This window comes from Trifolium pratense, linkage group LG6 (genome assembly GCF_020283565.1).
Source record: "Trifolium pratense cultivar HEN17-A07 linkage group LG6, ARS_RC_1.1, whole genome shotgun sequence".
NCBI classification, from domain to species: domain Eukaryota; kingdom Viridiplantae; phylum Streptophyta; class Magnoliopsida; order Fabales; family Fabaceae; genus Trifolium; species Trifolium pratense.
The window spans coordinates 31,137,545-31,163,880 of record NC_060064.1 but is presented as its reverse complement, the minus strand read 5'-3'; the positions used below and the strand labels follow the sequence as shown (position 1 = coordinate 31,163,880).

Genomic DNA, 26,336 nt, shown 5'->3' with positions numbered 1-26,336 from the left:
CAAATATGGATAGTGAAATAAACATAAATTGTATTGTTAATTATTTATGTATTGTTTCTTCTCCTCCCTACCAAGTTCAGCGCCAATCACCACTGAACCAACCAAGGATTGGTAATTATCAGGTGTTGTTAATTAATTGTATTGATTAAAAAAAAGCTTACACGTGTTGGTATATCATTAGTCATTACCCAAATTTGGCACCATATGCATGTTCCCTACCGTACCCTACAAAACCCTTTCCCTCTATTTCTCTCACACTCTCTGCACAACACTCACTACTCTCTCACCGGAAAACAACACAAACCCTACTCTCACTCCCATTTTCCGACGAAATGGCCGCCGGCATGGACATGTCACTAGACGAACTCATCAACAAATCCACCGCTCGCCGCAAAAACAACGCCGTTCACGGTCACGGACCAAACCGCCACCTCGCCGTTCGTAATCCGGTCAGAATGATGCCGTACTCCGTTTCTCAGCCTCAGGTTACTTCAAAACTCACTCATTCCTTTGAATAGCAGAAAAATGAACTGAAACAGTGTTATTGCTTTTGATTTTGACTTTGAAATGGAACAAATGCAGGAAGTGATGAAAATGCAGGTTGCGAGAGAAGAATGGAGAAGAAGTAGTGTTGATGTTCAAGAAATGGTTTTGGATCATGGTGCTGTTCAAACCAAACCTATCACTAAACTCTATCTTTCTAACTTGGATCAAAGGGTTACCGATGAAGACATTCATGTATTATTTTTATTATTATTATTGTTACTATTTTTGTTGTTATTTTTTTGTTTATTATCATCGTTATCTTTGTTGAAATTTATTTATTTAGTTATCTCTTATTATTGCAATATATGATTACTGTTATTGTCATGGTTGTGTTGTTGCAATATCAACTTATTATTTTTGAACAAATTAACTTTAACCAGAGTTACTTCGCTTAACAACTCATTATAAATACTGAATTTCACTAATGTAATTGTTGATTATATACGTTGTCATGTTATATTGATTGATAATCAAGTCCACAATTTTTTTTGTGAATTTGAATTTATTTTTTGGGTAACGAAGAGGGCTTTCGGGCGAAAGCCCTATTCGGCCAAATGTGAATTTGAAAGATTTATTTGAAGTTATTTGATGAAGTATCTAATGGTTTGAATTTAAAAAAAAAAACTTGTGGAGATGATCCACTTAACAAGAATTTTTAATGTTTTGATTGTTAAAGTTCATTGTTTATAATGAGTGATTGAGCTAAGTAACTCTGCTTAAAGTTACTCTAAATTGCTTATTTCAGTCAAGCCCTCAGTTCAAGTTTCTCATATCAGACTTTGGTTTTATGCTGTTAATAGCTGTGGGTTATTTTATATATAGTATAAGTCTTGATGAATGAAGTACTAACAGTCGAACAGGTTGAAATCTGAGAATTAAGTAGTAGTACATCATGGCATGGCCTTTTCCTTCCTGCATAAATTGCGCATTTCATATGCTACTAGATTTTCTTTCATAATAACAATGCACATACTCTAGTATAATTTGTGTCATTTTGATTCTGCTTGTGGTGTGTGTTTTTGTGTGTATCATCATATGTTTTCCCCTTGTTGGTGCAACAATTTGTTCCTGCTGTAAAGTTTTTGCGATCGTACACTAGCTTTACTTTTTAGTTTCTCTGCATTATTGGAAGTTCATGCACACACTAGCTTTACTTTTTAATTTCTCTGCATTATTGGAAGTTCATTTCTATGTTCTGTTGTCTAGAACATATAGTTTACTTGGGAGATATTGGCTCTGAGAATATTGCTGCTTGCCTTCTGTTTGCTAAGCATATTCAATTAGTTGTGTAAGTAAATGTTATTTCTGATGATGACAACCTCAAAATCAATCTGGTTTGTGGATCTGAATTTGAGTCTCAAAGTGTGTTTTCATTTATATCCCCTTTTGAGATGAATCAATGAGTCATTAGCTCATTATTGCAATTTGAAGGTATAACATGTACCCAAACACCACCAACTCTGTTATGATGCTTTTGCATTTTTTTGTTTAAAAATAAAGACACTAGACACGCCCCTACTACTAATGCTATGCCCAAGTGATCTTCGTCAAAGATATTTTTCCCTCACCCCCTTTTCTTAGAACCCTTTTGTTTTCCGGTAAAAAAAAACTATGTTTTCATGTCACTGAAGTAATGTGAAAAATTGAGAACTCTTGTCTTCCCTTTACAGCTGTTGTTCTTAGAAGAGGGTGAGTTGGAAAGATATTCCATTCACTATGATCAGTTTGGGAGATCAAAAGGAACAGCAGAAGTTGTCTTTACAAGGCAGTCTGATGCTTTAGCAGCCCTCAAGAGGTACAACAATATGAAGCTTGATGGAAAGACATTGCAAATTGAGCTTGTTGGATCAAGTTTGGTTACTACTGCTGCCGCCACAACACCTCTTGATAGCATACTGGGAAGACCAAATAATGGCTTTGTAAGGTGTGGAATTCCGATTCCTGGTCTTATGAACTCTGGAACAAGTTTGGTTACTCCTGCTGATATGCCTCCTGCTCTTGGTCGTAGTAGCTTACTGGGAATACCAAGTGATGTCTTTGTAAGGTGCGAAATTCCGATTCCTGATCTTATCAACTCTTAGCCATCTAAGTTTTAATGTATCTAGTTTGAGTTGTAAATGTTCATTAACTTGTCTAACATCTAATAAACTTCAGTTAAATGTTGCACTTTGTTCCATGAAATCTCAAGTTCTGTTCATATATTAAATTAGTTCTTGGTTGAGGTTTATATATACGCGCGCGCTTGTTTGAGATACGTATATTCTCTCTAATTACTACTTGTTTCATACTGTTTTATTTCACAGGGAAGAGAGAAAGATTAATAGCTTTGCACATGGTCATCTTCCAAGAGCGAAGGTCCATACACAAAAGGCATCTTTTAAAGATATTGATCATGGCTTTGAGAGGTATCGCCGCCGTGTACAAGCAAAACGCCATATTCCAAAGCTGTCTGTTGAAGATCTTGATGAAGACTTGGAGAAGTATCGCTCAGAAGCTAAGCAGATATGCAAAAAAAATTGAAAGGGATATTATGATTAATAGGTAGAGAAATTCCTATTATGAGTAAATAAATAGGTCAGAAAAGAATTGGTTACAGGATAATGATCATATGTCTGAGTTCTAGTTTGCATGACTTCAATTAAGTTAATATTAGTATGCACCCTTTGTACAAATTTGGGTCACTTAGTATGTTTGGCCAACCAAAGCCATTATCTTCCATGATTTTTACTTGTTTTGGATGGCGTGGCGGAGATATAGAGAAACCTATTATTTTCATTTGCTGGAAAATCAAAATTGCTATGATATATATTTTCTTGGATGGTGGTGAATAATAATCTGTAGGTCAATGTAGGGATGTGGATGACTTACCTGAAGACTCGTCTAGTCTCTGCCTGTCTCATTTGACCTACAAAATGTCGAGTTTGTTATGGTAAAGAGACAAGTTAGGTTCTAAAGAATCGACCTTACCAAAATTTAGGGATAGTTTAGGGTTGAGTATAAACCCGTCCTTTACTACCCTTGGTTGTTAGATCTATTATGTTTGTAACAAAGATAAACAAAAATATCACCGATTATGTTAGTTTAGGTGAAAATTTTGTAATAAAGTACTACTGTAAGAATTATGTTAAGTTTGAATATATTGTAAAATGCTAAAAAAGAAAAACTAATATTTCAATCTTACCTTTTAATCATAATTAAATAACACATAAATGAATATGTAAATCATTTCACTCAGTTCTAAGTCATGAATATGTAAACACTTTTGAGAGCCCAGTTTATTTATGGTTCAGCTAACCAATAAAAGAAACGTTATATTGCAATCGATCTAAACAAACACCCACTTTTGTTCAAGGAGAGGCTTCTTTGTTCTCGGTTCTATCATAAGGATTTGGATTACTCAGTGGTGTATCATGTGCATGCAATAGTTTCTGGACCTGCAAAATGCAATTAATGTAGATAGCGATCCATTGTGGATAATCTTCGCGCAATGCACAAAGTTCCCGAAAAAAGGCATATTTGGTCCCCTCTCTATCCAACTGGGCGAGTAGGTTTGTTATGTTGTGTATTCTTTCTTTTTTTTTGGTTGATGTTATGTTGTGTATTCTATTGCAAGGGTTTGGATTACTCAGTTGTGTATCGTGTGCCCTTGGAAATATTTTATTTAAAACAGTTAAGGCCTTTCAAACAACATTTTTTATTTTTTATGGATAAACCTATGACATCTCATTTTATAGTTGCCAAAAGAATTTTGAGATATGTGAAAGGAACTGAAGTACTTGGAATATTGTATGCATTCAATTAGGACCAATTAGAACCTTAAATGTATGGCTATTTTGATTCTGGTTGGAGTGGTGACATAAATGACATGAAGAGTATTGTAACTTATGTGTTCATGTATGATAATGCACCATTTTCTTGGTGCTTAAAGAAGGAAGCAATGGTGCCATTATTATCACGTGAGGCTGAGTACATATATAGCTGCATCAATGGAAATTGGTCAAGCTCAATGGTTAAGCATGTTTATGCAGGAATTGGGCTTAAGAAAAGACGAGAAAGTGAGATTGCTATCGGATAGCAAATCATCAATTGATCTAGCAAAGCACCATGTTGCTCATGGAAGGAGTAAACACAGAAATCAGATATCATTTCCTACGAGAGCAAGTGAATAATGATAAACGGAATCTGTCATATTGCAGTATAGAAGTGCAACTTGCAGGTTTGTTGATAAAGACTTTGATGACAAGTTCTTTTGACAAAACCATGTATAGATAATAATGTACATAGTAATTTCTCACTACATGTTACAATTTTCGCAAAAATGGAATCAATCATAAAGGAAAAGAAAACATAAAATCACACATTCACAGAAAACAAGGAGAGCAGCTAGGGATGCATCTAAAAGTAGACATCCCATGATACCCCTTATGAAAAGGATCTCCTTGTGTGACCTGTGATATTTATATTAATATATTAACAACTTAAATAAACTGAGTTCTATCTTTTCCCATGAAAGATCCTGTATGCCAAGTAAAAATAAGCAAGCATAGAGGTAGCCTTCATAAATGAAAAACTGAAGGCCAGTTGGGAATCTAATCTAATCCTGTACAAAAGAAAGAATCTTATGAAGTTCTGCACACAGTTTCCTTGGAATATAATGCACACCAGCCAGCAACTGCATTCACACAAATTTACCACGTAAATAAATTTCATAAAAAACTATTCCTACCAAAGTAAAATCAAATAACTGAATAAGTGATGGTCTGTGTCAATGTTTTAAAAACTGAATTGGATATTGAACCGGTGAGACCTCTGGATCATTGGTTCAACTGGGAACCAGATGATAAATAAATAAGAAGTATTAAAAAGTAAAAATGTAACAAATGAAAAACCAATTGAACCAACCACAATTGAACGGCAGTTCAACCGTACTGCGATGTAACTGAGATCAAACCAACTAGTGAACTGACTTGTTCAGGGCTCAACCGGTTGAATCGTCTGATTCGGTTTTTAAAACATTGGTTTGTATAAAGCTTTCTCTTAAAGAAATGAGTTAGATGCAATAAGGCCTTGAATATCACAAAGTTTAGTTTGTCTATTAATGCCTACTAGCCTGTACCAATCATCTTAACTCAGCTACAGATTAGGTTTTCAAGAAAATGGTTGTCATTTTTAGTTCTAACTTGTAACTATTTATGAATAGGCTTGGTTGCAAAAGCCCAGTTGGATACAAATGGTCCCCGACAAAGCAAGATAGAACGGAAGAGATGTACCTGAATGCAGGCCTAGCTCAGCAACAATCAGTAGCTGGGTCAAAATCAGGTGCATTCAAAATTATTCCTTAACAGAATCCTGCCTTCTCTCAGTTATACACAGGGAAGATGAAGGCATGATGGCAGATAAAGCATGGCTCTCCAAAAGAGTAATATCACTTAAGAGATCAACAGGAATTGAGGGCATGCAGCATGTTGAGTTCTGTCAATTACTTCTTGGAATAATCAATCAATAATATAAGCAGCCTGATTCCACCGACTCTCATTCTCTGGCCAACTTAAACCCTCCTCGGACATGTTAAAAATTAAATCACAATTTTGAAATCTAAGCCAATTGAATGATGGAAGATCTTTCTTGAGAATCAATGGCGACAATTTGTCAAACCAACACACCTCCAACTCCAAAAAGTCATACCATGAAGATCACAAGTCAAATCCAAGATCATTTGCCAGTTGAATTATGCCACGCATTTGAAGGTATGGATTTTCCAAGAGCTTTTCATTGTTACTCTGCATTGCAAATGCAAGACATAATCATATAGGCGGAGATTTTACAGGAAGATCATTTTTTTTATTTCAACAACACAATGAAATGAACTGAGGGAAAGGGAAGCATTGACACTATGATTTGTGTTGCTACAAGGCCACATGTTTGAGTTGTGAAAACACTGAAATCAGCCTATAGCCAATTCAGGATAAGGATGCCTACCATAGACCCAATGGGTTCTGACCTTCTCTAAACCCAACAACATCTAGAGTTTATACACCGGGTTGCATTTGTAAGATATAATCTTCCTGAAATAAGAATTAATTTGTACAACTCACCATATGGCGTGAGTACCTTCCAAAATATGTAGACTTTCCTAGACCTATTAATTTATGTTTCAGGGGGCTTGTTTCAACTTTTCAAGGTATAGAGTTATGAGAAAAATTGTTGTTACAAATAAAGAACAGTACAAAATGCAAGAATACATTGAGGCAGTTTATTTTTGTTCTCACATATATTACATTTATACTCACGATATACAGTTATGATTATGAATGTCTGTGATTGGTAAAAAACTATCGTAACAGTTACGTGATATAGATTTCGACATAAATAGTGTTCCTCAGAATCCTATCACAAAGAATAGTATCACCTGGCAAGTGCTTGATATTCCTAAAGCTATTTTAAAATGTTTATTTAGTTTGAAAATCAAGAACAAACAAATAAAGGCAAGTGGAAATTCATTGTTAGTTGTGTTCTAATTCCATGGGAAAAAGATTCTCACCCTCTAACATGGGAATGTAAAATTAAGAAGTTACGTGTAACTACTAACTGATATAAAAGACAGAATTTGAAGATTAAAATGGAAGAAGATTAAAATGTTAATCTAAGGTTTCATTTAAAAAAAAAAGTACCTGTTGAGCTTTAACAACAAGATTCTGAAGCATGTTTTGATATTTCTCTGGCTTCTCCGTCATCATTCGCTGCAGCAATGGAAAATTATTACAACATTAAAAAATGATATTTATTTCTGCAATACACTCAACAGCACAAATCAATTCAAATACATGCCTTCAGAAGAAACGCAGAAGAATAATATGCCACTCTTGAATCTGTGTCATCCAAAAGTTCCCTGCCAGATGCAAGAACACCCGTGCTTTACATTTCAATATATAAAAGTTACAAATAAGAAGGGCAACCAATTTACAAAGAATATAGAAATTTTGGATTACCTGAAAAATTGTTCCTGGCCTACTTCCTGGAAAGCAACAGGATCTGCTGAGCATTTACCAATAAGAAGTAAGATAAGTATGGCCCGAATATCTGATGTTGCACCAGGCAGGTTTCCTCTTCCTTTACTTCCAACAGCAACTCCTAAAGCAATATCATCTGTTGCTGCTCCTGCCAATTGAATGAGTGGCCAATATAGTAAGGCAGCAGGAACACGTGCAATCAATTGCATGGGGACTATAGCTCGTCCTTGGAGAAGAGCAGCCATTGATGCAGTCTCGTGATCTGGATGGTAGTTAATAGGGTAGCCAGATTTTCTATTAGATTCTTCCTTTCGTTCATCCCAGTGGAAACTATCTTGTTTGAGGACATGATTATCAATGTCAGATTTTTTGTTTGCACCAGTGAGATTTAAATTTCTGTCATGTTGCACATCATCACCAAATGATGGAGCTGTAGCAGGAGGAACTCTTAGGCACAATTGAGAGAATAGTATGTCACACATCTGTTTAGAAATAGAGAAACTGTTGAGCAAAACAGGTAATAAATATGACAAACAGCATTTAAACCGACATCCTAAATGTTAACCCAAATAGAACATTCTCTAAACATTCCTCCAATGTTGCGTTTACATTGATAACTCTGAAATAGGATTTCATCTATAACAAAAGAAACATTTCAGCTACTTAAAGGTCTATGTGATTTCAGATTTTGTAGAACGTATTTTCATTTTATACATACATCTTCACTTGACACACACTCATTTTGTTACATCCCATAAAAGAACATGCTCTATCATGATGACCAGAAATTTCTAAAAGTTCCTCCAACAACCTCAATTGGCAAACTATGGTGTTTTTCTCTTTCAATGATAAGATAAAGAACATGCATATTTAATTGCTGCATTTTTGCAACTATTGTTGTTTTCCATTCTTTTATACGCATATAATGTTATGATATGAGGATATTTAGCAAAAAGGCATGTTGGATTCAGAAACGATTACCTTCAGAATATTGATATGGTCTGTTTCATTTATCTGAAACACCAAAGACAAAGCACTGCTCATAATGTCGATGACTGCATTGGCTTTCTCAAGATGCCAATCTTTCTTCCCATACTCCAGAACTTTGCTGTTTGATAGCAACATTTCATGCTCATCTAGCAAAAATTTGCATCTCATAAGAAGCCTTTCAAGAACAAACAAAAATCCCCATCTAATATAGTTGTATTTGGACTTTAGAAGGCCACACATAAGTAAAATGGACAAAGGGATATTTGATGTATCCAAAGAATCTTGAGTTCCAGCTTGAGCGATTTTATGCTGGAAGTATTTGATACTTGACCATATATTTCCATCTCTTTCCTCACTAATTTCAGCAATAAGCAAATCACCTAACCAGATATACCCATTTTGACGGTACGAAATTCTTTCAGAATGAAGAAGGGAATGTAAAGTGACCCATGAATGTTTTGCCTGCAAATCAATGCCATTTTGCAGAGCCGCACCATCCATATTTTCAGAAAACTTGTGAGATTTTGTTATCTCAATCATATGACAGAATTCTTTGTCCAAATGAGTGAATGAACTTATTACAGTGTCAAACTTCTCTGCTACAATTTCCAGTAGCTGCAAATATTTACAAGAAACATGCAAGATACAAATGAATGTAAGTCTAAAATAAACTTAATTTAAGATACTAACGTAAGAAAATATATCTCCAATAGAAAGTAACAACAACTTCCAGCTTTTTAAACAACAGGAGTAAAATTAATTGAAAATAAGCCTATATTTGACCCGAACAAAAGCAGCATTCATCCTAACATTATTCAGTGAATTAGAGCAAACATTAGGGTAGAGACAGGAGCATCTCAGTAACAGCATTTGATGACCTCAATTCTTACGTCTAATCAGTTATCTACACTTGCAGCCAATTGAAGAAAGACCCGAATATACAATGTTGAATGTGAGAAAAAATACATCTTCAAGTTTGGTTACAACAAAAAAGAAAACTCTAACTTCAAATAAGAAAATTTAATTAAATATTCCTTTCACTATTCAATACTATACAATTACCTCAAAAAGCATCAATTCTTGGGAACTCAGATAATTATGACAGACAAATCTTTACTATTAATAACATGAATGGCAAAATTACTGAAGAGTTCCGATTGCTGCAGCATAAATCAAGCACAATCCATACAACTTAAAAATATTGGCATTTAAAGTATGTACAAATTTTTATCATAAATTGTTTCTGTAGCAAACCTTTCAGTTTGCTGAAGGTATTACCATAAGACTTAACACAACCTTAAAAAATACTAGACGAAATCTTGATATCCAGTTTTCTGAAGGTATTACATAAGGCTATATACATCATAAAAAGAATACTAGATGAACTCTTCTGCATATCTTCTCCGGTGTCCAAATGGTTAAATGTCCTTTAAAAACAAAAATAGATTCGTTTTTCTATATTTTACAAAAAAAAACCTATTACATGAGTTTTTGATATTTAAGGAACCATTTGAAGGCCCTCTTATGCCCACAAACTAAGGTAATAAACAATCATCAAAGGAGAGGAGAAGAAGGCGGAGGGGTCAATATACAAGAAAAGAATATCGTAGACATACCTCATTTAGCCGTTCACTGTTAGGATATCTGGACAAAGTAGATGCAATTGATCTTCTCAAAATCTCCCCAATGCATTCTACCCCAAGTTTGACAGAAATATAAAATGCCTCGGCCGCATTTGCTTGAGCAAGTAGAGAAGCAATAGGTTGGATCTCATCATCACTGTATTCGTTTACTCCTGTAGCTATACATGTTTCATTTATTTGATGCAGAATGTACTCAAAAAGCACCGAATACAGATTTTTCCTTTCATCTCTTGAGTTTGCAAGGGAATACTGTACCAACATAGGTAAAAACAGGGGAAGTCATGCAATTTGAAACTAAGCAATACTAAGTGTAGGATGCTAGTTCAGAACTTTATTTACAATTATACTATTCTGAAAAAGGGAGGAAAAAAGAAGCTAGAATCTTATCAATTAGATGATATGGATAATCTACTCTGCGCATAACCGCGGAAGTCATGAAAAACCTATGGAGAGCTTCAAAATCTCAAGATTAAGGAGCGTTACAAAGTCTAAATATATCTAGCACGAGAAAGGGACAACAGTGATATTGTACTAATGAACTCTATTGGGATTTGGAATTACATTGAGTTAAAATATATGCATACCTCGATGAAAATGAATTGAAGTCCTCCAATCAGATCAAGTTGATCCACGAGAAATTTTGGTTTTCTAGAGACAGGCTCTGTAACTTCATCAGGAACTTCATAAAACATGTTGGTTAACATAGAAATCAGCTTGCAATGAACTAACTCTGCCCAGGAGTTCTCCCTGCTGGTTCTTATAAGTTCCTTCAGAACCTAAAGCAAAATTGGGAGTAACTATATTATACACAGATATCATAATTAATGACATAAGGCACATTGACAATAAAACATAAACCAGTGAATGAATTACTACATAAAAACACAAACTAAAGAAAACAGGATTCACAAACTAATGTAGTAAGAATTATTCCATGGCTGAAATGCATAAAAACACAACTTAAATTATATAGCCTTCTGTCAAACAAATGGAATTTATAAACAAATGAGAACACAGTTGAAAACTAAGAACATTTATAGTATAATTTCAGAACCTCATTTACCGTGCGTTTTTCAGTTTTCTGAAAAATTCTAAAACATAACCCAATAACAATGTTAAATAAAAATAAAGTCAACAGTTATGTAACTTAGTTTTAAAAACAGGATTTGTAAGCAAGTAAATAAAACAAATATTCCTTGATGAGAAAAACACAAATCAACACACCCTTTGCCACTCTTACGGAATGAGTTGCGAGATATTCAATAATTCCAATAAAACAGAATCAGTACTGCTGAAGACATGAAGTGTGTGCGTCTAAACCAAATATTATTTGCGAACCAATCAACCAGAGAGAAAGTGATGTAAAATTATTGATGGGATTAGGAGGGAGAGAGAGAGAGAGAGAGAGAGAATTAGATATCATTGACTAAAAGTGTGCACAACTGTATCTGTATTATAAAAATTCAGAAGTCACTCAAGTATGTTACATGGTAGGCATCAGAAATAGTAGTGCCGGTTGTAACTGAGCCAATAACTATCAGTGCAGTAGCTTAATAGTTAAGTAGTTACATATGTATTACCCAGAAGCCTTTAGAGGGATTTTAAAAAACCAAGAGTGTCATTTGTATGAGCAAGGAGGAGGTCCAAATACCAACAGTTAAAAAAAGTTACAGTAGAGTACCAATAGTTAGTTGGAACAATGTGTAAGTTAAGAGAAGATTAAACTTTAAGAGAAAGGTGAATTATAGAGAAACTGAAAGGAAATGGGTGCACAAATCTTACAGAATGAAAGGGATGAAAAAAAAGGTTAGGACTCGCCACCCATAATGAGATTGACAGTAATGGAATGCTCTACTTGCAATACTGCCACGGTGAAAACATTATTCGCAAAAAAAAATTACAATTGGTCTAGTTTTTCAGCTTTCGAAAAAGCCTCATGTCCTTTTAGTTTTAAGGCTTGATTACGATTTTGGTTTCCCAAGTATCACTGCAATTTTAGTTCTCCGGGTTCCGATTGTGTGAATTATATCCCTCGGGTAACCCAACTGTTACAATCAAATCCCTTTGTCCACTGACACTATAAGTTTTAATGCCATGAGCCTACATGGTCAATCTTGATCTATATTGGCACTAACTTAGGCCATCCTGGCAAGTAGATGTGCCCAAAGAAGGTCCCTCATGCATGGTAATATTTGCTCTAGAAGCATTCCCAAAGAGCCTCTTCATCTTGTCACAGAGATACTCTTTTTGGCAACATCAACTTGCCAAATTGGCTTAATTTAGCACCACATTAGGTTCACGCAGGCAACATAGGTTTCTGGTGTTACAAATTAGACAACTAATACTAGATAAATTGCAACAATTGGTGAACCTTGAGACCCAATTTTCAGTTTTGCACAATTGAAACACAGGGAACATAATTGCACAAATGTGGTACCTGAGGGAGCAAAAGTACAACTCTCCAATTGAGAAAGTTTTACTTTGCTTTGTATTCAAAACAGAATAAATAGGTTCTTACTTTTCTTCTTTCCTTCCATATTTTTTTCTAGTAGTAAGAGGAACAATGTTGATTTTGATTCTTTTAGTTATTTTGTTCAACAAATTATCTCACATCCCTATGCTTTCACTTTCTTAAATGTAAACTTTCTAACAAGACAAAACAAGGAAACTCCCCATATTCACTAATCACTAAGCATCCTTTCTTTCCAGACTCGCTGGCCAATATTACAAAAAGTGAAGCAAAAAACTTACCCTGCAGAATGCAGTACGAAACAAATAATAAGATTTCCATGAACACTGGTAGAGTGAAAAATAGGAGGGGAATATTGTTTCTCACCCTTATGTCGAGTCCTTGTAAACGATTTCTCCTGATCTTTCCTCTATCACAGACAAAATAAAGCAAACAGCTGAGTGCAGATGCCCAAACAGATTCCTCCTTTTCTTCTGTCTGTACAAAGTAATTGATCACCATAGAAGTGTAAAAAGTTAGAGAACAGCATCAATGAACCATCATCTAAGAAAAAGTTGAAAGAACGAAAACATAATTGTCTTGAGAATCTTCTTATGAAACAGATGATACAAGTTTTTCTTAATCCAACTAAGAGTTCATCTTGAAATTTTGCGCAAGTACAAGATATGAGATTAAATTTTTTTCTTGTATGCTTATTTCACAATCAATTATCGTTAAAAATAAATAAAGATATACCTGCCTTATTTCAAATGACAAAGCATCTACATCATATCATGTATAACAGGTATCAATATATTGTTGAATGTGAAACAAAATACTGACACCTGTCATTCAGATATTCCCACCCAAGAAAAATCATTACAAAACACAAGCAATAATCTTGTTCGACAATTCCTTTTTCTGCTAAATGATACCTGAACAAGTAGAAGCAGTATTTCATACAGAATATTTATAATCCACGGCTCAAAATTATCAATGGCAGAGACTGTGTCTGATTTGTTTGGAGAATTTCCTTCCATGCTTCCTTGCATCATAACTCGATCGTTGCTGTCAAAGTAGGATTCTGGAGAATATTCTTCTTCAATTATAGCATCATCAACAATCATCGGTTCTAGGAGATGAGAATGAACCCCTAGATTTAGAATCAAATCGAAAGCGCGGATCCTGCAAGCTGTTTCAGAAGAACTAAGAATCTCCTGAAAAATGGATTTGAAATATAAATTAGTAAAAATAAAACAAATACATAAGTTCTAAAAAAAAGGGAAAAAAAATACTTTTTAATGTATCACCTCAAGCATAGAAAGAATGAGAGGAGCAGCTGTCTGAGAATCTAAAACATACCTACAGAACAATATCATACACAATAAACTCAGAACAGCACAACAACCATAGATATGTGAAACAATCAGAAAAGCTGAATCAAGTAGATGGACAGAGTTAATCTGTGGAGGGATCCAGCACTCAACCTGATATACCTCCTAACATGAAAAACTCAATATGATCTTCTCCGTTTTGAAATACCATGTAATGTTATCTTGATATTGCTTTTATATTACATATAACATTATGTTAACAATAAATCCGTTGACCCAAAATATAATTAAATTGCCATTTGCAAAAGTCAACAAATTATTCATACACACACAAACACATGTATATATGCAATGTATCTAATATAGCGTGACCAATTTTTTTCAGGCATATAAAACGATGAATTTTATCTGTTTAGCCCCAGAATCTTTAGTTCACTAGAGAACAAAATATGTTAAGTTCCATGACTATTTTTTGCATCCCCGTTTTTCATTGCAACAGCTTCTAAATGGCTTTCCTCAAATTGGTGCCAGATGCCAAGAACTTCTGCCTGACTCTTTGAATACATTTTTATTTTTGTTTGAAACAGGGGTGCCAACTTCAATAAAAATAATCTGCAATATTTGCCTGACTATTTACTTTTGAAATAAGCAGTGGTCCCATCCAGCGCCATTTTTCATCAATGTTCAATATCAACCCCACCTCTTTCTTATATGAAAAACTAATTTACCTCATCCTATTTTTAAAGTTGTCTGTAACTAAAAAATTTAAAATTTCAATCATGGGAATCAGGAATATATGGTAAAACTGAGAGAAACACATGAACTGGGGTAATCACATGATAAACAAGAAATGAATAAAACGAAGACAACAATTAATTGAATCATACATGTCAATAACTAGTTTAATAAGGACGCTAACAGCCACATCTGTCGATGGTTTTCCACTGTTATTGCCTAGTCTAGTTGACACTGTCATAACATTGGTGCTTGGAGAAGAAGCCTCAGAGCAAACTGCAGCAATAACTTCTTGTACCTCGGCAGGGTTTAATCGTAGAGGCTGTTGCTCACTGGTCAGCAAAAGAGATCATTTTGTGAGGTGTAAAATGAGAAACACAAACACAAGTATATCAATAATTTAAAATTACAGTATGATAAAAAAACATTGTAAGGAATTTTATAATCAGCAAAGGCGCTTTTCGGATGCAAAAATTTGTTATCAAATTCCTTTGAAGTATCTCAAGTGAACACGAGCAATACCTGTAATGACGGTACTGGAAAAGCTGTCGAGCTCGGGGACGAAATGTAATCACGGGATAATCCTCCCTGGAGAAATAGCAATCTTCAGAACAGCAAATCAAATTATGAAAAGCCTTCAACAAACCAAAGTAGTAAAAACAATATGCAGACTTTTTAGTCGGCCTTGTGAGTCAAAAGAATATCAAATATTTATCCCAAAAAAGGAGTGAGAGAGAATATCAAACTGTAGAGGAGCAGTTTAACATTATTCACACAATTTCACCCATACAAAGAGCATGATAATTCACAGAACATTCCAGTAATAATTGGTTAACTAATTCATCACTAATCAGAATTTAAAAAAAGACTGCATTAACAGTACTTATTTTTTATTCAGAATAAGAATAATTTATAAAGGAGGAAAAACAAGAGTACAAAAATGAGAATGAGTTCGGATAAGTGTACAGAAAGAAAAGATGAATCTATAAAATCATTAAAATAAACTGCGGCAGCCAACTACTCAACAGTAAAATTTCCATAAAGCAAACCAAAGATTCTCCAGAAAAATTATCATTTAGCCGCACATGTCAATCCAATGGCAACATACAAAAATAATTCTGATGTATGATTTATGTTCATTGAAAACCACAGGAAAATGACAAGACACCGTAACAAATTTGCCTTTACCAGACTATGCTAAAATTCTAAGAGGCTAGGTACACTCCTTTCAATTCTTAGTTCCTAATTTTTCATGCTCTTTCTATAATCTGATATAATAATCGGAACAAAATAATAAAGTTGGTAAGATTTATCATGGCATGACACTACACTATGACCTTGGATAAGAGATATTAATATGAAGAAAAAATTGAAAGAAAAAAATCTAAGCTATAAAAGCAAATGCCCAGAGCAAAATAATAAACATTAGTAAGAAGAAAATTTTGGAAAAAAATAAAAGCTATGCGAGTTATTCAAGAACATGCCATATCTGACGAGAGTCTGCTTTTTTGCGTTTCGATGCTGTTATTGCTCTTAGGTGGCAACGAGCAGAGACAGAATTTGTAATTGGTGTTACAGGAGAAGACTGCAACAGCTGATCCAGGTAAGGCATATCATCAGTTCCAAAAAATTTCCAAGGTTTCCCCTTCATCTTAGATTCGATGTCTCCTACGAGTAAAGCTGCTGCACCTACTTCTAAGAAACTACTATGTGATGTCATATAATGACCACGATCACTGCATAAATCATGTTAAATAATTGAGTCAATTTTTTAAACACAATGAGTGAAAACCCAAGAGACCTAAACCAAAACCACGTATCAAATGCATGTTTGGATGAGCTCATGTTGGGACCATAATATGATTTTATTAATTTCTGCAGTTGCAACAGTCAGCTTTAAAAAGCAAATTATTTTCTCTCAAAACAAGCTGCGAAAACACGCTGAAATATTATTTACCTTTCAGTCCCCACCGATGACAATTGAGGTTGCTCGAGCCAGCGCCATTTCAGAACATCGTGCGCAATGAACCCTAGGTCATCCTTTTCATCAATGTTTTCACGTTTTAATGACTTTGAGACAGATAGCACGGTTGAGTCTTTCTCTAATGTTTCTGTAACGCTTACGGGACTTGCCTTTTCTGAAACAATAGAAGGACTACGTTGGGAATTGAAAGATTTACTTAGCAAAGATGACAATGTCGGCAGTGATTTTCCCGATGAAGATGGTCCAATAAATGAAGCTGGTTGAAAAAGCCGTTTGGGAATGTGTCGGGCCACTAGGGAACGCACATAACTCAGTGACTTCACATGTGCCTCAGAAGCAACACTAGATACAAGTAAAGGAGATGGAGTTGTGGATGCACCAGATTGTCGATTCAGAGATTGTGACCATGGCTGATTTGGGTTAATAACACATTCAGCAATTACAGCTGAACAAAAACGATCTATCTGAAGTAATGTCTCTTCGCTCGGTTTGTATCTGTATTAACCAACATGCTCTTAACACTTAATAATGGCTAAATAGCAATAAAACAAGATGTAGAATAGGCAATCATACAAAGATACCAGCTGCCTGTTCCGGACATTCAATGAATCTAAGTAAAATGCAACCAATTAATAAATTAATAGATAGAAGAACCTTCAACTGAATTATTTTGCACAATACCAAAGGATTTACCAACATATTCCCTTTCATGAGAATAAAGGTTTGTCACTAGTCACTACAAGGAAAACCCATCAGCCAAGAAAATTAATATATTAAAATATGTTTTTGGAAACATGATCTGACTGTGTTTTTTTTTCTCAGTTGAAATGATTTTGGAGTTCTATTCAGAAGACATTTTATGGTTCACTTTCGTAGTTCTTTCTATTCTATATTTTCTCCCAAAAAAATTAAAGTGATTCTACTATATAATTTTCAATAGTTGGAACACATCTTGAGGAATAAAAGTTGTAGGTATTGGTTCTGAATACAGAAGAAAATAGTGTTTTTTGCTACAAAATCTATTATATTTAAGGTATTTGTGATACCTAGCTCCTACCTACTATAAACTCATTTACAAAATCAAAGATAACCCTCTCTAATCTCTCTCTCTTTCACGTTATTTATAGCCTATGATTTCTCTTAACTAACTTTCAAACTAACAAACTATTCCAACTGAGGGTTTATCTAACAGAGAGACTGATAGATACCAAGTATGAGTGATTAGTGAGTGAGATAAGGAGCTGAGTTGGCTTGTAATAAAGAGTATAATGAGGTTTTATGAGTAATTAGTGAGTGAGATAGGGAGCTGAGTTGGCTTGTAATAAAGAGTATAATGAGGTTTTATGAATAATTAGTGAGTGAGATATGGTGCTGAGTTGGCAAGTTTGTTATGCCTCTTAGTAGTATATATAGTGAGGTAAGGGGAGTGTGAGGCATTATGGAAGATTATTGTTAGGACCATTATGGTTAGGCAAGGAAAGAGTCTTCTCTTTCTTTGAAGGAGCTTTGCTCTGTGGGCATTAGGATATTCATCCTCTTGCATTTATCTTTCATTTTCAGATAATAATACATTGTTTTCATTATTCGTGCTTTTTAATCCTTTTCTTCAATATTTTATAAGTTGCGAAATTTCCGGTTCGCATCAATGGTCCGACCTACCGGATTCGACGTTGAGCCAGTGATATCGACAAAGGTGGTTCCCAGATTTGATGGAACGGAAGATGGTTATTGGTGGCTGATCCAGTTGGATCGGTATTTTAAGGCTAACACTTGGCTCGTGGAAGAAAGAAAAGTGGGATGGGTGACTGCCATGGCTTTCAGCGGAGATGCTTTCAGCTGGTGGTGCAATTGTAAGCAAGGTAACCAGAATATCACATGGGAGGCGTTTGAAAGGGCTTTCATTAAGAAATTTATTCCAGATATGTGGGAGATGCTTGAAACCGCAGAAGGTGAGGAGCAAGAAAACCATGAATACGTTTTGAATGAGACAGGAGGGAACAAAGAAGAGTCGATGGAGGTTAGAAACAAGACAGATTCTGGATTGATGCAGAATTCATCGGAGCAGTCAGATCAGAAATTTCCGACAACTACAACGGAGATACCATCGGTCATGGAATTCAGTGCACAACAAAACTTAGAGTGTCACAAGGAACCGGTGACTGAATCATATGTGTTATTCGAAACAGAAACGTTGGAAAAGATGAAGATCAAGCGGTTGGAGGAAGCCACCACAACTGTGGAGGATCCAAACCTGGAGCAAGAGATTTCACAAACAAGAGGGGATCAAATGATTGTTCTCGACCCAGAACCACCACCAGAGCCACCAGACAATGGTCATCGAGTGGTAAGCATTAAACAACCAGAAACACTTGATGGTGAGTCGAGGAAAGCAATTGGGTTGTCCATGACGAAATCACCATGGATTCAAACTACCGGTGGGCAAGCTTTGTTGAAGGAGGAAGTGAGATCGCAGAAGATCGAAGTGGTGCGTCTCTCGGTCACTAGCGCACTGCCGGATAAACCATCTTATTCCACTCAACCTTCGACGACTCCCCCACGGAGAGGACCATCGCCGGAACCACCAGACCTTGCAACAGCCATGGGGTGCATGTTGGCGAAGTCATCGCGTTTGGAGGCGGGAAACAGTAGAATCTCAACAGAGTTATTGGTTGCTGACCAGGTTCAGGGACTTATTATTATTATGAAATTAGAAGCATGTGGTCATGTTCTGGTTGTCTCTATACTAATGGACACGTATTCCAAATTGGTTTGTTTGGATTTTGCTTTGGAGGTCTTCAAAAAGTGGAAATTCATTTGAGAATTCAAGGTTGTGAATGCACACTATCAATTTAGTGGGAATATTATTATAATTCCTCCATACATCCGCAGAGAAGGTGTGTCCAATATAGAGAGGATGCTAATCATAAGGAAACTTGCAAAGGAAACTATGAGGAAGGGAAAGACAATTATTTCAGATTCTACAACTAAGAGATATCCTTTACCTTTTTACAACCACCATTGCAAGGTCTGGGAGCATACAATGAATGGGGAACATAATTGTGTAGCCTTTGAAGGAAAAGCACACAGTGGTCTGTGCTTAAAATTTAAGTTGCGCTTTGATTGGTGTGATTCACTAGCTAATGAGTCTGCTCTCTCACTAATTTACTGGCTGATACAAGAAAATTCTACATGTTGGAAATATACCTTGATGCCTACGGTTATGGTTGCAATGATGATGCCAACTCTGGAAGCTCTAGACTATGTTTTTCGCAAGCAAGTGAATTTCTTCAACAAAGACAGTGTTATGCAATTGAGGGGTCCAGTCGACAATAATGCAAGATTTTATTTCCTGCCAATTTCAGCTGTTTATTCGGGGTGGCAAACACTGAACTTTTGGGTCCATAATAAAATTGAAGAAGGAAAGGTCAATAATCTTTCTATAAAGGTGATGAAGTTCATACTCCTTGTTACAAATGTAAAATATAGGGAAACAGAAATAACATCCTCACTGTTATTTGTTCATACAAAAATTTATTTTATGGAGGATATATCAAGTTGTTTTGCCATGTTGCTGGAAAATGCTATAGCAAAGGTTGTTGTCATGCTGATAGCAGAAAGTAACTGCAACATGCCTCCTAATGATGTTTATCGGTGGAGTGAAAATGAAGAGATAAGTGAGGGTTTACTATGTTTTTCATATGCACATGGTCTTTGGTATTTTATTTGGCCTTCAAAGCACACTGTGGAAGGATTGAGTGAGGAATGGGGTGTCAATGCTTATTTTGAGAAGTGGTATGATTTAACCATTGTGAAAATGATGTCATTGTATTCATCAATTTGGATCATACAATGGGATCCAGGGGAGTTCAATATTCTTATGCTAGTTATTACTCATGAATGTGGCTGGAAAGGTTTTCCATTATTATACAGTTTGCTGAATTTTGTGTATGATAGAGGGAAGCTTTGTGAAATTCTATCTGATGATAGAAATCACAAGTTAGAGGTTATCACACAATCATGGCAAATCTTCATGCAGTGCTTATTTTTTAGATTTATGAGCCAAACCCAAATCTATCCTCACCATAGGAATTGCAATAAAGAAATAGAAAAAGATTTGTGGTCCTCCAAAATACTGGTGCAGATGGATCTTCAACTTCAGCTCTGTGAACAGGCTAGTTCCAAATGGGTTCGTAAGAAAACTACCGTCTCTTCCAACAGTAGGAAAGAAAGACGTACTGCTAATGAAGTCCGTTAATGAAGTCATGTGGAGAATGGCACAATTTGTATTTGATAGAGGCAAAGTTTTAATGGAAGCAAATCCCAACCTTGAGGACACGGTTGTTTTGAAGGGGTGGGTATTGATAGATACCAAGTATGAGTGATTAGTGAGTGAGATAAGGAGCTGAGTTGGCTTGTAATAAAGAGTATAATGAGGTTTTATGAGTAATTAGTGAGTGAGATAGGGAGCTGAGTTGGCTTGTAATAAAGAGTATAATGAGGTTTTATGAATAATTAGTGAGTGAGATATGGTGCTGAGTTGGCAAGTTTGTTATGCCTCTTAGTAGTATATATAGTGAGGTAAGGGGAGTGTGAGGCATTATGGAAGATTATTGTTAGGACCATTATGGTTAGGCAAGGAAAGAGTCTTCTCTTTCTTTGAAGGAGCTTTGCTCTGTGGGCATTAGGATATTCATCCTCTTGCATTTATCTTTCATTTTCAGATAATAATACATTGTTTTCATTATTCGTGCTTTTTAATCCTTTTCTTCAATATTTTATAAGTTGCGAAATTTCCGGTTCGCATCAGAGACCATGATGTAGAAAAGGAAATTTAGATTTCAATATTATAGTAACATAAAAATCTATGAAATGAGGATGGAAAAGAGATAGGCAATGCTCAAAGATACAATTTTCTTTAAAATACCGAACATCCACGTATGCAAATAACTGGTAACATACCTTAGAAGATACCGCTTTAATAGTGCCACACACCTTGCAACTACTGCAGGACTGAAGAAAATAGTGCCAAAGTCAGAAACGGGAGAATTTTGAAATGGTTAGTATAATACTAACAACCTAAAGCAATAAAGAAACGGAAGAATTTTGAAATGGTTCATATAATACTAAGAAGTGGCCAAAGTAAATCATCTGGGATGAGTTATGGTACAACGCTAATTACAATTATTCAACTAAACTAAATTCTCTGCATATCTAGCCTTATATGTGGCATTATGGCAAACATTTGCTAGTCCCACTCAAAGGTACAAAAGCTCCATCCAGTTCCACCATGGAAAACATAACAGACTCGTGCTTGATGTTCCAATCCTCTAGACTTTGGTCAATAATAAAAAAACCAAATGAAAAGCCCGGTACCTATGGCCCTTGGCTGGACGTGGAAAAAAGTACAAGATGTGGCATACAGGCTGAAATTTTTCATGTTTCCGCTGTTCCTAGCTAGTTCGTGCTTTCTAAGAATGGGAACTAAAGGTTCATGTTGAGCCTTCTGAGGTCTAAATCACAGGACTAACCTAGAGAAGGTCATTGGAGTCCTTAGTTAATGGAAGTGCTGCCCATACTCTGTGGATTCATGGGAACCCTTCAGAGGTATCCAAGAGAATTTTTCTAACTTCCCCTAGAGGTCGACGTGAAACTGGAAATGACTTGAGGGGACTAATAATGCTATAAAAAAAGGTATAGCTGCCTGCACAGGTAGCAGGAGGAATGACTGCATACAGGAAGGTTCAGTTTGTTATAGGAGAGGATAAGAGATTAAAAGGAAGAAATAAGGAGACAAGCCAATACTGAAATGAGGGAAATTAGAGTGAGGGACCAATATATATAAACATCTTGTTCTTATCATGTATAATTTCTATCATAATTGCACCACAAGTTTCACAAATACGGCAGCATTTAATTCCACACGCACAAATAGATGCACTATCTTCTAATCCCAGAGACATAAAAGGTTCCTAGCGATTGATTAATTCAATAAGTGCATGCCATTGACTGAAGTATACTGCAAATTGATATTACAACAATGGTCTTAAAGCCATCTGGAAGATATCACCAACTACACCGTGTCAAGAATAAATTATAAATGTAATAATTACCTGCGCTCCCTCTCCGCAATAGTATGTTCCAGAATTGCACTATAAGCCATGTCTGTGGTTGTAGGGCCTTTCAGATAGTCCTGTTAATAACATATATACACCGTAAAATAAAATTGGTAAGGCTGAGACTTCGGTCACATACAGATGATATAGTAATTTTGAGAAAATAAGGAAAGCTACATTTGCTCTAAAAGCTATGCCGTGGACATGAATATCAAATCTTACCCCTAAAAGTATTGATACACAGACTACACCATGAGTTACAAACAAATTATAATCAAAAACAAGAAATACTCATTTTATTTAGACAGCACTTCTAAAACTTCTAGCACATGTATGCATCACCATTCCATTTAATTAATATTGATAACTTATAATTTATAAACAAAAACAAATAAAAGGAAAAACTTTTTATAACGTAAATCAAAGAAGCAACTATTACATTAATTAAGAAACCACGAAGTGAATTCCACTCAGACTAAACTTAAAAATTAAAAGATGAGACTAGCCACAAATTACGTTTCAGAAATTCCAACAGGGAGTTGCTATAGTGTACTCTCGTGCAGGGTTTTAAATAAGTCTGCAACATCATAGTTTTGTTTTAAATGGAAAATGTTAGCATTGTTAATATTATGTTGTGGGTGGTAATCGAACTCTCAACCTCTTCATCACTTCAGTCATTAACTCCTCACCTCAACCACCAAGCCAACCTTATCACTCCGTGACATCTTAAATTATGACGCGCAACCCCAATTGAAGCAACATTTAACCGTGATTCTCCATAATACAAAAAAACACAACCGCGGCCGTTACTGCAACTTAAAAGCCCACCTTTTCGAAAATACAACATCAAATCGGTTTAGGTCAATTTAAGTTGTGAAGCATTTATTAAATGCACTAATTTCCCAATGAATATTTAAAAACACTAGTAAATATAAAACCTAGAAACTTAGATGCTTGATAGGTTCGCACATGAGTGAATATTGAGTAGCACCTCTTCCCACAAGTAAACGCCTATGGTGTACCCTAGCGTGTGCTTTAAAGAAACATCTACAACATCATAATTTATGATGCACGACCGAGAGACCACAACATTGGCCACATAAGCCACATTTGACATCAATTTTCCACAATATATAAAAAACCGCATCCACAGCCGTTACTGCACCTTAAAAGCCTTCCCTCGCGAATATACGACAATAAACCGGTTTAGGTTCTGAAGCATTAATTGAATACACTACTTTTACAACAAATGTTTAAAAACACTATTAAATATAAAAACCTAGAACACTTGAATACGTCATGGGTACATACATGAGTGAGTATTATTGAGTAACGCCTTTTCCCACAAGTAACGCCTATGACGTACCCCCACATGTGTTTTAAAGAGAGGTCTACTACAACATCATAATTTATGATGCACAACCGAAAGACCGAAACATTGGCCACATCAGCCACATTTGACATCAACTTTTTCCACAATATAAAAAGCCTCATCTACATTCGTTACTACAACTTAAAAGCCTTCCCTTGTTAATACACGACATTAATCCGTTACTACAACTTAAAAGCCTTCCCTCGCTAATAAACGACATTAAACCGGTATAGGTTCCAAAACATTTATTGAACACACTAATTTTACAACAAATGTTTAAAAACACTAGTTTTTAAATATAAAACTTAAATGATCGATGGGGTACATACAAGATTTAGTAGTATCATTGAGTAACAACTCTTCCCACAAGTTCATTAAAACAAACCATATGATCTTACATTGACAAAACTACCCCTTCCCCATTTCAGTACTAAAACTTTAAATTTCATTCTCAACCATATAAGTACAATTTCAAAAAATAACTTCATAATTTTCTACCAAACAAGCTAGGTCGCAATCGCATTGTCATAAAAAAAAAATCATAATAATAACAAAATTAAAAATAGGACCTAATTTTTCTTCAACTACTATATGATATGAATTTCAATTTCAATTTCTACTAACACTACTGAAAACAAATCTAAAGAAAAGAAAAACAAAAGCGAAGATGAAGAAAAAGCTTAATACCCGAAGAATTCTGGAAGGTTCGGTGGCGGAAGCGAGAGGTGAAGAGAGGCAGTCAGCGACGGAACGGCGTAAGGGTTCCGGCAACTTCTTAACGGAAGAAGATCTCAACCTAGAAACACCGATTAACTGCGGAGTGAAAGGAGAGGAAGAAGAAGAAGACATTGGATTCGATTCCATTCGGGTTCGGGTTCGGGTTAACCGAAATCAATCAACTACGACGACGACGACAGCTATAATAAAAACGAATCTGAAATGAAAGAAATCGCGCATAAAAACAAAGTTTGGAAATGTTGTTCTACATTTGAAGATTGATTTTAATTGGTTTTTGGGATTGAGATTTGAGAGAGAAAGAAGAAAAGGAAAATTATACTAATTAAAAGTTGTATAAAGTTGATGTTAATTTTTTTTTATTTGGGTTCGAGAGTGTACTTTGTGTTGGGGTAATAGCTGTACGTAACGTAACTCCGTAGCATTTTATATGAACACACTTGTGTCATTCACTTAGCTGGCATGCGCTAAACACTATAAATAACCATCATATTACATCATATCATAGTAGTACTACTTTTACCTAATTATATCATAAAATCCATATTTGTTTGTTCGTAGTATAAAATTTTCTTTAAAACTTTTGCATGTTTAACTACTTCTTTCCTTGTTTAAAAAAAAACTACTTCTTTCCAAAATAATCCCTATTAAATTTACAATGGGTTGATATAGTTTAGCTCACTTGGTAGAAATATTATATTATATATTTATGACTTGAGGTTCAAATTCGGAACACTTTATCTATTTACCTGAAGAGTGAAATTATACTCCTAAATTATTTGACAAAAAAAAAATCATGATCAAATGGTCTCAGTAAGTTTAACTCGGGTGATTGAGTAATTACATTTTGTAGGTAGAGTTAGAGTTCGAATCTTGAGCACTCCACTTTTTTTTTTGGTACACAGACGAAATGACAAGTCATTGAAAACTCACACACATAAAGTGGAGGAACAGGGGATCGAACCCCGGTCATGGCGTCCGACACTAGCAATTTCAATATTTCTGGCAGTTGAGCTGGGATTTGTGGACGAACACTCCACTTATTCACCTTAAAAGTGAAATTTCTAGTCAACTACTTGAAAAGATTACAATCAAATAAATGAATCATCTCATAAGCATAACTCACTTAGGTATTAATCTTGTGTTTATATTCAACAAGGTGATTTATATGTTTGAACATTGTAAATGAAGATACCATGTTAAATATGCTTGGATCTCAACCCCAAAAGCTAGCTCAAAGGGTGAGGTTGCCCTCACATATTTATACACTTCACATCCCGGGAACCTAAGCAATGTGGGACTTCAAACAATCTCCAACAACACAACAACATATTCAACACCCACCCTCACGCCTAGCGTGGTCCTGGGTCAAATGCCCACATTGCAGTCCTTAACCCGGCTCTGATACCATGTTAAATATGCTCG

General features: G+C 35.3%; 2 protein-coding genes across 2 annotated transcripts; one reads left to right on the top strand and one right to left on the bottom strand.

The window, feature by feature from the left end:
* The first annotated feature begins 232 nt into the window (after nt 1–232).
* LOC123891508 (THO complex subunit 4A-like) lies at nt 233–3,308 on the top strand. The gene is made up of 4 exons (XM_045941386.1): nt 233–485; nt 583–738; nt 2,217–2,590; nt 2,850–3,308. Exons 1-4 carry the CDS (start codon nt 333–335, stop codon nt 3,064–3,066), a joined length of 900 nt encoding a protein of 299 aa, XP_045797342.1. The 5' UTR covers nt 233–332; the 3' UTR covers nt 3,067–3,308.
* A 1,404-nt stretch (nt 3,309–4,712) lies between these two features.
* Nucleotides 4,713–25,384, bottom strand: LOC123891507. Its single transcript, XM_045941385.1, has 18 exons — nt 24,864–25,384; nt 22,802–22,881; nt 21,651–21,701; nt 16,665–17,186; nt 16,192–16,443; nt 15,230–15,295; nt 14,860–15,039; nt 13,949–14,000; nt 13,574–13,855; nt 13,026–13,136; nt 10,774–10,965; nt 10,163–10,438; nt 8,538–9,161; nt 7,536–8,038; nt 7,375–7,435; nt 7,218–7,286; nt 5,817–6,326; nt 4,713–5,218 (listed from the first exon to the last, which is right to left on the bottom strand). Exons 1-17 carry the CDS (start codon nt 25,038–25,040, stop codon nt 6,240–6,242), a joined length of 3,585 nt encoding a protein of 1,194 aa, XP_045797341.1. The 5' UTR covers nt 25,041–25,384; the 3' UTR covers nt 4,713–5,218; nt 5,817–6,239.
* Between the last annotated feature and the right edge of the window lie 952 nt (nt 25,385–26,336).

Coding starts and splice junctions, on each gene's coding strand:
- LOC123891508 (XM_045941386.1), top strand. CDS start 333: ATGGCCGCCGGCATGGACATGTCACTAGACGAACTCATCAACAAATCC. Junction 486..582: donor ACTCCGTTTCTCAGCCTCAG/GTTACTTCAAAA, acceptor GAACAAATGCAG/GAAGTGATGAAAATGCAGGT. Junction 739..2,216: donor TTACCGATGAAGACATTCAT/GTATTATTTTTA, acceptor TTCCCTTTACAG/CTGTTGTTCTTAGAAGAGGG.
- LOC123891507 (XM_045941385.1), bottom strand. CDS start 25,040: ATGGAATCGAATCCAATGTCTTCTTCTTCTTCCTCTCCTTTCACTCCG. Junction 10,439..10,773: donor TTCAATTCATTTTCATCGAG/GTATGCATATAT, acceptor ATGTTGGTACAG/TATTCCCTTGCAAACTCAAG. Junction 9,162..10,162: donor ACAGTGAACGGCTAAATGAG/GTATGTCTACGA, acceptor AAATATTTGCAG/CTACTGGAAATTGTAGCAGA.